At 30.0% G+C, this 12,135-nt stretch overlaps 1 protein-coding gene across 1 annotated transcript; it reads right to left on the reverse strand.

Annotated features, from left to right (window-relative positions):
- Nucleotides 1-3,122: 3,122 nt before the first annotated feature.
- LOC112803828 (serine acetyltransferase 5-like) lies at nt 3,123-11,551 on the reverse strand. The gene is made up of 3 exons (XM_025847287.1): nt 11,525-11,551; nt 3,746-3,839; nt 3,123-3,445 (listed from the first exon to the last, which is right to left on the reverse strand). The coding sequence occupies exons 1-3, from the start codon at nt 11,549-11,551 to the stop codon at nt 3,123-3,125; spliced, it is 444 nt and encodes a 147-aa protein (XP_025703072.1).
- Nucleotides 11,552-12,135: the final 584 nt, after the last annotated feature.

The following is a 12,135-nucleotide window of genomic DNA, read 5'->3' on the forward strand; positions in this document are numbered from 1 at the left end:
TATATCAACCATTCAAAGAAGATTCGGAGAGTTTGGAACATGGGGTTGTGTTCTTTGGTACTGATTTGCATTTGAGGTTCTAGCTAAATAATTTTTTTTTATTTGTGCAACTTTGTTGTCTTATACCAAAAAATAAAAACTATTTGTATTTTATAGTTGATTGATTAGATAAATAATAATGATAGCATCCTAATTTTGATGAATAAAATAAAAAATATAAATATGCATGTAATAATTTTTTATTTGTATTTATTATTAAAATGAGACTAAATAGCAAATCAAAGAGTGAGTACTTACAGAATACTAAAATATATAAACTAAGACTAATTTTTTTTATCTTCATTCCTTCTAAAACTTATGAATGATAAAATAATTTATTTTTAGTTAAAAATTCACTAAAGCATACATTTTTTTTAAAATTATTTCATTTTTTATCTGTATAAATTATAAATTATATGATTGCAAAAAATGTATACTCGTTTCTTTCTCTCTCAACAACGGAAACCGCTGTTGCCTCCAGCGGTTTATACACGTGTCCCAATTTACATAAACCGCTATTGGCAGTAGCGGTTTATGACCAACCCCAAACAAATAGAAACTGTGACAGACTCTAGCGGTTTCTGTGCTGCTACATTTGAATGTAATCCACGACTGACAGCAACGGATTAAACTGCTACTGGCAGTAGCGGTTTTTATAAATATATGAAACAATGTATTTGCGTCTTCATTTTAAAAACAATGCATATAAGTAATTTTAAAGGTGTAACAATTTATTTATGTAAATTGTCCAAACAATTAAATATTAATATTTAATTAAAAATAATTATTTTATTATTAGTCGAATCGAATAAAATCGGTGTAAAATTTTAGAATATGGATAAAAGTAAAATTAGGAGATAAAATTTGAGTTTTAAAATAAATTTAAACTCGTGGATTGCCGGCCCTTTGTATCACAGGGTACACAGGCTGCGGGCGGCGCTAATGACGGTCATGTCGCCGACCAGGCTCTGGTCCTCCCGCTATAGTACGTTGCTCTTAGCATGAGTCGTACTCGTAACAAGCTGTGTTCACCCCCCCTCTTTTTTTTGGAAGGGTTTCTTTTTGTTTCAAAATGGTACTTTATATTTGGATCCAACAAAAGTGTCTACTGGATTGGGCCAACCAGGGAACTTATTAACCTAATCCATAAAATTCGAGTTTTGTTGAAAAAATTTAGGGTAGATTTCGAATTTTTTATAATCTCTTCATGTAGTATAACATTCCTGCTTGTCTCCTTAGATGCTAAGTAAAAATTAAACACTATATTTGACAATAAGTAGAAAAATTAAGAGATATTTAATCATGGATGAAAAAGAATCAATTTAGTCAATTTTAGTCAAGATAACTAAGGAATGGGTAAAGTTAGGTAGAGTCAAAATTGATCAAACTCAATCCATCATAGACAGCTAAACAAATCTAATCCAACCATGACATATTACTTGTTTTGATTAGCCTTTTTAAGACTTTGTTTGATAAAATTTTTTAAAAAAGTATTTGTACTTTTTAAAAATTTAGACTCCTCATTTTATGTTTGATAAATTAAAAAGATTATGTGTTTGTAGTCTTGTATTTATAGTTTTTAAAAGATTGAGATACTTTTGAAAACACTTAAAATAAAATTTTTTAAAGTTAATTTGTACTTTTTAAAATTTAAAAGTATAATATAATCTCATATGTTAACTAATTTTCAAATTTAATACTTACATTTATATATTATAATATTTTTAAATTTTAAAAATTATTTTATCAAATATAATTATTGTTGCTTGTATTTATTAAAAATTATTTTTAATTTAATTTACCAAATATAAATACTACCACTTTTAAAAAATTATCTTTTAAATTTTAACTTTTATAAACTATTTTTAAAAAATAAAAACTTTACCAAACTAACTCTAAATCTCATTTCAATTGTGACAAAATTGGATAGATAAAAGTGGTCTCTCTTAATGCATTACTGCAACATAGTTTAAAATCACGTGACAACTACAAGCAGGTTATTTTCGTTAGAAGATCTACTTAACCATGTCCGGTATAAGTTTAAGAAACTGAAGCTAAGTTCTATAAAAAGGTTCAATGAATAATAAAGGTTTAATTATTCTCTTTACCAAATTTTTAATTAAATTTTTATATATATTTTTTTTAATTGAATTTTTTTACATTTTCTTAATTTAGTTCCTATTAACGTTAAACGTTAAAAAAAATTAATAAATTATAAAATTATTTGTATATCCTTAAGAACCCAAGGAAAAAGAAAAAAATTATAAAAACCTAATTGAAAATTTAATAAACCTATAAATATCCAATAAAAAATATTCATATAATTTTTTTTGCTTATTTATATACAAATTATATAAAAATATGTTTTATCTATTTATAACTTCTTTTTATATCATACACAGTAGCAGCTAAAATCTTAATCTTAGTATTGAACATAGTTAGCCATATTAAGAATTTATAGGATCACTTTTCAAATTCCAACACAGTTCAATAACTACAACATTTAATCAATGAATTTATTTTCACCCAAAATAGCTCAAATTTTTGTTAAATAAATAGATATAACATACTCAACCAATTAAAAAAGAAGAAATTATCATTATATATTTGAATAATAAATAGAATCTACTATAATACAACAAATTTAAACAACAATGATTTAAAAAGACAAACATGATTTACTTATACAATTCAAACAATTTTAAAACAGAACACTTATACTGATTATTTAGGTAGAATATTTGAAATTGATACTTCATTGACCAAAAGATCCTTATCAAAAGCATTTGATGTTGGCTCTTCTTTGATCTTTCTTTCAACTAAAAATATAGGATGATTAGGAATAGAAAGTATCATTGTCTCCCTTGCTAGCATAACAATCACTGTGTGCATCTTCTTGTACACACAATAAACCAGTATGTAATCTTAGATTTTCAAAACCAAGTAAGTTCTCAATCCACATTTATAATCTAATTATACTATAAATTCTATAAGAACATAAAATTCTCCTTCTTTTTCTCTTAAATTCATCTGAACTCTGAAGCATTCATCTTTTATATTCATATTCAAATAATACAATCTGACTATTCAGAGATAAAGGAAGTATAGTCCATTAATTCATCGGGGACATCCTCATGCTTAGAATGCTTCTCCTTTCCACCCACCAAACTCCCCAGATTTCCAACCGCGGTAGTCCGTGGTGGCACGTCAATTAAAACAACGCTCCCGGCACCGATCTTAGCACCTTCCCCAATCTTCACGTTGCCGAGAATTGTAGCACCGGCACCAATCAGCACACCATCACTAATCTTGGGGTGCCTGTCCTCACCAATCTTAGTGGTACTATCGAGGGTCACATGGTGCAGAATGGAGACATTGTTGCCAATCACTGCAGTCTCTCCAACCACTAAATTTAAACATAAGCAGAAAACTAAAATATAAATATATATACCAAATTTGAACAATTGGTTATAAAAATGAAAAACTCAGAAAGTAAAGCAGAAATGAAGAACAAATTCACAATTTGAGAAACAAACAGAAGTTGCAAACAATTAAGTAAAATTAAAACTGAACTACAAATTCACACAACTTAAAAATTCACAGCTTGAGAGACAGAATCTGAAAACAACTAGAAAAAACTAAAATTGAAGCACAAATTCACACAATTTGAGAACATAATAATAATAGTAATCAATTTTAATGTCACCTATTTTGGCAGATCGAGTATAGGCAGATCGAGAAGAGGCACAGTGCGGCGAGGTGAGGCGAGGTGTGGCGAGGCACGACGGGGGACGCAAGGGCTGCAACAGGTAAATAGTGCAAAACAGAGCAGCGCAGAGAGAAGGAGGCGACGGATGGACAACCACCAAGCATCCGCCACGGATGACGACGGATATGGATGAAGACGACGGAGGAGAAACGAGAGCACATGATCTTCAGAGAGCAGTTGGCTAGGTTTTTTTTTTTTGGACAAAATGTTAAGGGTGTTTTTGGTATTTTGAAAAAATAGATGTATATTTAACTAGTTATTTTAATCTAATTATGAGAATATTTATTTTTTAAATAGAATATTCTATTATCTTAAACGTTATTCTCATGACAGGGACTTAATTAAAAAAAATTAATGTACAAGAATCTAATTAAAAAAAATATAAAGTCTAATTGAAAATTTAGTAAAACTATAGAGACTTGCAAAATAACTAAACCAATAATAAATACTTACATTTAATATTATCAAATTGGTTTTTCAATTGAGATGATTTATTAACTATAGATGTCATTATAAGTCCTGTATTTCTTAAGAGTAAGGTCTTTATGATGATTATAAGGGTTAACTTAGTAAATTGCTTTGAAAAAGGTGTTTATATCTTTTAAAAGTACATACATTTTATTTTATATTTAATAATTAAAAAAATTATATATTTGTGTTTATAATTTTTAATAAATTTAAGTACTTTTAGAAGTATTTAAAGAAGTAACATCTAAAGACGTGTTTTTAAAATTAAATTATATTTATTGAAATAAAAAAGTATAATATAATTTTATATATTAATAAATATTAAAATTTATTTTTATATTTATGTTTATATAATCTTTATAAAGTTTAAAAATTTAGTTTACTAAACAAAATTATTATTGTTTGTACTTAGCGAAAATCATTTTTATTGAAAAAACATAAATGCTTAATATGAGAGTAAGAGACTAATCTCTATTTTACAAGTATAGGCACGCTTAGAAAATACAAAGGGATACTACAATATAGAAAAAGTAAGATTACTTATTGAAAGGGAGTTAATATTTAATTTTACTCTTAAAATTTGATATTACACTTAAATTGACTCCTAAAATTATAATGAACTTAATTCGGTTTTCAAAATTTACAATATTAATTCACCTTAGTCTGTGAATTGATTTTTATAAATAGCATGTTAATTTTGCACATTAATTTACTAAAATTTTTAAATTTTATGTGATTAACATCTACTAGATATCTTAAGCCTTCTTCCCTTTCCCTTCCCTCTTTTCCCTAACTTTAAAAAAAAAAATAGCAATAAGAACTAAGAAGTCTAACCCAAATAAAATATAATAATTTTTAAAAAAAATTTAAACTCCTAAAGAGTAAACACTACCTTCTCTTTTTTTATGTTCTTGTTCCTTTTGATGTTCGGTGTTCTTTTGAAGCCATAGCCACGCCCTCACTTTATTGACAAGTATCATAAGTCTTCAATTATATCATTATATTAATTAAAACAAAGGTACTCACTATTTATTCTATCTTTTATTTCTTTTATATAATTGTATAAAATTATTAATTAATAAATCATATTTTTTTATTATAAAATAATATAATCTTATTTTTGTGTTCACATAGATAAATGATTTATCTATCTTTAGGATTTATTCTCTCTTTTTTTATTTTTTTTAATAAAATTGATAGTGATTTAATGAAAAATATTGTTATTGATGTTTAATTAATAAAAAATATTTAGATTTTTTTTTATTCATATGAGTATATAATTATTTGAATCTTTTTTTTTTAGATAAAAAGAAACTAGAACATTTTATGATGAGAAAGCAAAGTAAAATTGATACAATTTTAAGAAAAAATTACTGATAATGTTGGAGTTCAAACAAGTCAACCCTCTAATCTTATTTCACAAGAAGTTCAAGAAGTGAGCTCTCTAATCTTACTCAAAATACACATCAACATGAAGTCAAAGTTTTAAGATTAGAAGGAGATACTGATATCTCTTTACTAGAAAGGGATCCAGAAAAGCGATGTCCAATTTGACAGTATAATGTCAATGAATGTGATAAGATTCGTAGAACATACATAATAGCTAGCCATACCAACCAACAAATATTAGCTATCTAGCTTTTGGTAATAATAATCACCGTCGATATTTTCAATCTTCTTGGTTTAAAAAATTTTCAAGTTAGTTAGAATATTCACCAGAAAAATATATTGCTTATTGTTTGCCTTGCTACTTGTTTGGTAAACATTATGGTACTCGCAATGATGAAAAAATACATTTTTAAACTTAGGATTTGGTAATTATTGAAAGAAAGTAAACAATAGAATGAATTGTGCATTTATATGTCAAGAGGGTTCTATTCCTAATTCTCCCCATAATTTGTGTGAAATCTTGTGATGATTTAACGGCTCAATCTAAGCATATAGACAAAGTTCTTGATATGTCAAACTCTCGAGTTAACTCATAAACTCGTACGAGTTTACGAGTTTATATATGGAATCAAGTTGACTCGGGCATAGACTCTATCTTGAGTAAACTCGGCTAGACTCGACTAGAGTCGGTCAAACTCGGACAAACTCGTGAGTCTAGGACCGAGTTAGCGAGTTTGTATTTTTCTTCATTTTTGCTAAAAAAAAGCGTCATTTTGAAACAAAAAAAAAATACTTTTTTTTATTAGGGTTACGATAATACTCCAAAAGAATGAAAAAAACTCACTCACAACTTACTCATTTGCGTCGTTTCTCTCAAGTCTCACTTTTTTCATGTTCTGCCGCAGTCGCTGTTCCCCGTCGAGCTACCGTTGTTTCCCTGTGTTTGCTACCCCTGCTCTGATTTACGCCATTGTCTTTGTGAATTTTACTTGTGTTGCCCTTTGCTTCGTATTTCTTCACATCTCCACTATCCGCAACTCCATCATGCTATCACCGTCGTGAAATTTATTACTATTTGTCACCGTCGTTTCGTGCTGCTGTTGCACCCTCGACACCGCTGCCTGCTGCACCCTTGTCTTCGATCTGCTGTTGTTGGGACTTTGCCCCTTTTTTTCTTCTATATCCTCTATTTTTTGTATGTCATTTGTCCTTTCTTTGAGCCTTTGCTTCTTGATTTAGTTTTTTTTTTTAATTTTATTGATTCTAATTTTAGCCTATTGCTTATCATTTATGTTAGATAGCCGGATGATTCATCCATTTATGACTGATTAGTAATTAATTATTTTGATTAGAGTTAATTTGATTATTTGATATTGTTCAATGTTCAATTAAAGATTTAGTATTACAAATTTAGAAATTTTAATTTTGTGTGTTCTATGTTGTATTTGTATAAGAGGATTTAGTATTACAGATTTAGTATTACATATTTTAATTTTAATTATAGAGGATTTGAATGTGCATTTTAAAGTATTTGTTATAATATATGCTATTATTTTAATTTATTATGTGCTTCAAGATTGATATTATTAATTTTGAAGGGTTAAAATTGAGTATATATATATATATATATATATATATATATATATATATATATATATATATCAAGTGAACTCGTACGAGTCTACGAGTTAACTCGCGAGTTGAGTCTAGGTCAGCTCCATGAGTTTACTTAGACTCGCGAGTTTGACAACCTTGGCATAGTGATGAAACTATTGCAAATAACTGCTTAAGGTTGAAGACATTTATTGATGCTATTCGAAGGCTTGCATTTCAAGCATGTGCATTTAGAGGCAATGATAAAAGCCCTGGATCTTTAAATAGGAAAAATTTTATTGAGTTAATTAAACATTTAGCTTCCTATAATCAGAATGTTAATAATGTTGTCCTTGAAAATGCTCTTGAAAATGCTTAATATATCTCCCAGTGTTCAAAAAGATATATTGCATATCTTTGCTAGAAAAGTGTGTGCAACAATTTGAGAAGAAATCGGTGATTCTAAATTTTGTATAATTATTGATGAAGTAAAAGATAAGTCAAAGCGAGAATAAATGTCTGTGGTTTTGATATTTGTAGACAAGCATGGTTGTGTTCAAGAAAGATTTTTTGATCTTATAAATGTTTCTGATACGTGTTCTTTGACATTGAAAACAGAAATTTCATCAGTTCTTTCTTGTCATAATCTTGATGTTCAAAATCTTAGGAGATAAGGGTATGATGTAGCTAGTAATATGCGTGGTGAATGGAATAGATTGCAAGCTCTATTTTTGAAAGATTGCCTTTTTGCTTATTACATTCATTGTCTTGCTCATTGATTACAATTAGCACTTGTTTCTGCCGTCAAAGAAGTTTGCTATGTTCATAAATTCTTTTCAAAACTTACACTAATTGTGAATGTTGTGACTATTTCTCCTAAATATCATGATCAGTTAAGGGTTACTCAAGCAAATAATATTACAAACTTAATTGCCAAAGATAAAATTGTGACAGGTAGTGGACTTAATCAAATTGGTACTTTGCAAAGATCTGGAGATACTAGATGGGGGTCTCATTTGAATTATGTACGTATCTTGCTATGCATGTTTGATGCTACTTATGAAGTTCTTGAAAAAAGTACTGAAGAAAGTAATTTCTCCACCCATGGTGCTGCTAGTGCTGCTTATGAAGCTATCACATCCCTTGAATTTGTCTTTATTTTGCATTTGATGAGAAATCTTTTGGAAGTTAGTCATGATCTTTGTCAAGCTTTGCGACAAAAAAATCAAGACATATTGAATGCTTTAACTCTGGTTTTTACTACCAAGACTTTAATTAAATGAATGAGAGAATCAAGTTGGGAGGCTTTCATAAAAGAAGTTATATTATTTTGTGAGAAACATGAAGTTGAAGTTCCTGATATGAATGCATTGCATATTCCTAGAAGAGGCCGAACTCGTAAAATTGTTGACTAAATTTCAGTGGAGCATCATTACCGTGTTAATTTATTTCTGGTTGTAATTGATACATAATTGCAAGAACTTAATGGAAGATTCAATGATAATATGGTGGAATTGGTTACATTAAGTTCAACTTTAGATCCCAGAGATAATTATAAGTTCTTCAGTGTCAACAAAATATGTGAATTAGTAGCACGATTTTATTCAGGTGACTTCAGTGACCAAGAGAAATTTTACATTAGAATGCAAGCTCCACATTATAAACTTGATGTTCTTAATCATGTTGAGTTAATAACTTGTGCATAATTTTGGAGTTATGTCAAGGATTAACAAAGACAAGAAAGTCTTTAACATATACTTTGATTGATCGTTTGATTTGCTTGGTATTAACTCTTTCTATTTCAACTGCTACACTTGAGAGATCTTTTTCAGCTATGAATATTGTGAAGAATAGACTCAGAAACAAAATGGAAGATGATTTTCTTGCTAATTGTCTTTTGATTTACATTGAGAAGAAGATTGCCAAAAGATTTGACACAGATTCTATTATCGATGAATTTTATGATATGAAGAATCGACGTGTACCACTTCGTTAGTAAAAAGTACACATTTTTTTGTATCTTAAATATATATTTTCTATTGGTATATTTTTGTAATGCATCTTACATTATAATTTATTTTCATATTCTTTTAATATTATATATGTTATTGGCTCCTATGATAACATTTCTGGATCTATCCCTGCCAACATCCTCGTAAAAACAATAATAACATGATTAATTTGAAAATTTTGCGGGTTTGGGAGCAATAATCATGCTTGTGAAACTCTAATAAATCTTGATCACATGAAACTTAAGTGAGGAATCCAAATTACAACAAGTTAATGTACTAAATCAACACGTTCTTAACGGAAATTAGTTCAAGGGTTAATGTGAGTTACGATTATAAATCTCAGAATTCAATTTGAGTCCATTAAAATTTTAAGGGTCAAATTAAATTTGACTTCAAATTTCAAGAAGTCAAATTGAGTATTAGCTCTATTAAAGTTTAAAACTACTTTAAGCACATACCAGACGAGCTCATTTGCAAATTGTCCGAGATTCACTTGACAAAGAGGCTGGCTTTGTCAAGATAATAGTACAACCATATTTAAGGGTGGCAATTTCTTCCAACTGAGTGAATATCTGTGGGAAGTTACTCGTGGCGGCTGGTGGGTACAAATTAAAGCTGACGAGCTCCCAAGAAGGGTTTCAAGTGGGTGAAAAATTCCAAAAAATTGTTAAATTTCTCGAAAAAAGAAAATAGAAAAAAACATCTACATTCCTACTTTGCCAATAGCCCATAATCTTATAGGAAACAAGCAATAACTCTTGCCAACGATATTATGCTAGTGTTTCACTCGTTTTTTGGTCGACTTCGATAGGTAGTGTCGCAATGAGCTTGCATCAAGATCTCAAGTATCGGGGAGCAAATACAACTCCTCTGAAAAAAGTGAACTCGACCCAAGAATTACTTAGTTATGGTGTCAAAGCAATTTTATGTCAAAATTCCCAATGGCAGAATTATGAAAAAAAAAACAAAACAAATGAATAAGTAATTAAATAAAGAAGACAATGAAAATATAAAATATTGATCAAAGCAAAATAATAACAAAATTCAAAGAAAATAAGCGAAAATGAATCAAATAAACAAAAGAAAATAAGTTAAAAATTAACTTTTAACATTAACATGCACTTGCACTCCATATTCTTCTGTTGTGTCACGAAGACTGAGAGTTTTATGAGTTTATGTGATGATCTAGTAATTTTTATTGAAGTCCCCCAACTCTTTTGAATTTCTCCTATTTATAGACCATGGAGATAGACTTGTCAACGAGCATGTTGTCCACTATCTTACCTCCTCCTTTATCACAGTAATGACCTTGCCTTGACCATGAAGAATCCTGTTCTCTAGGTTTTGACACCCACGTCTTCCTTGGTCTTCAAGTCCCACGTTTCTTTAGCTTGCTCCTCAAATTTTGCACCCATGTTCTCCACTCAATCTTGATGGTCGAGTAGTAGCAAGCCTTGATGCTTAGGAAAAGACAATAACTACCTTTCGACTTTAATGCTCTTTGTACCATCTTTCTTCGATTTCAATTTACCCGTCTATGCTTCTGTAGTCGAAACCTTTGGTAATCGAAACGGCCTCTTGTCGAACAAAATCCTTTTTTTATACCAATAGCTAGATTGGATGATCATCTTATAATAACAATATGCATGATAATATGATATAATATTGTTATTGCATAGTAATAAATAATAACATAAAAATCATTCATCATGTATATTGACATAATAATGATGTAATATTGTTACTGTGTTATGTTAAAAAATAATATTTTTGACAAGATGATTTTAATTTCGATGAAATACGCCATTGTGTCAAAGCATCCTCAATATATTTAGTGAAAATAAATTATTCGATAAGTCACTGTTTAACAAATAATAAAAAAGGTAAAGTTATTTGGACTTATATCGATCAAGTTCTAAGTGCAAAAAAAGGTATTATTCTGTCGATCAAGTTTCAAATACGAAAAAATACTTTAGAATGTGAGAGAGAGGAGAGAGAGCGAGAGCGTGCGGGGGGAAAACACATGGAGGGGTAGAACATTAGGTCAGGCTAAATATCCTCGAGTTTGGAACCGAGAAGAGTACCGACGATTAGAGCACGAGTCATTTTCAATATTTGTGGATAATCTTCCAAAAGACATATCCAAGAGGGAGCTCTTCCACCTCTTTGGTTGGACTGGACACATAAACGACATATATTTATCAAGAAAACTAAAAAATGGTGGTGTGTACATCTTTGCGTTCATACGATATACCACGAAAGGGGGAGCCTTGAAGGCCATAACGGATATGAATCGTATGCGGTTGAGAGATAAGGCTGTGTTCGTGGGGGAAGCTAAATATCGAAGATTATCTGCTGTTAAAGAAATGAACAACGTGCAGCCACGAGGCCAACAGCCACCAGAAGAAAAAAAGAATCAGAGAAGATTAGAGGGCCCTACTAAAGTTTTAACTAAGGAGAAGACGTTACAAGATCCACACAAGAATGGATGGACGAAGAAGGTGGAAGTGGTGGTGGCGAAAGAAAACTTGGTCTGGTTGCAGAGAAGTCTAGTAGGTGGAACGATGAAAGCTATTGACTATAGGTCTTTGAAGGAATCGGTTGAGAGAAGTTTTCCCCAAGTTACTCAGGTGTGAGAAATGGGAGCATATAAAGCTCTGCTGACCTTTAACAGTGTGTGCTGAATGTGGAAGAGGCTTACACATTCAAAATGAATGGTCAGCTACAGTTGTTTCATAGGGTATGGAGATGGGACGAGTTGGAGAAGAGTGAAACTAGGAGGGTTTGGTTGGAATGTTTTGGAGTTCCCCTGCATGCGTGGTCCGTGGATACCTTCAGGATAATAGGTAACCAATGGGGTGAGGT

Source organism: Arachis hypogaea, chromosome 5 (genome assembly GCF_003086295.3).
Source record: "Arachis hypogaea cultivar Tifrunner chromosome 5, arahy.Tifrunner.gnm2.J5K5, whole genome shotgun sequence".
Classification (NCBI taxonomy): domain Eukaryota; kingdom Viridiplantae; phylum Streptophyta; class Magnoliopsida; order Fabales; family Fabaceae; genus Arachis; species Arachis hypogaea.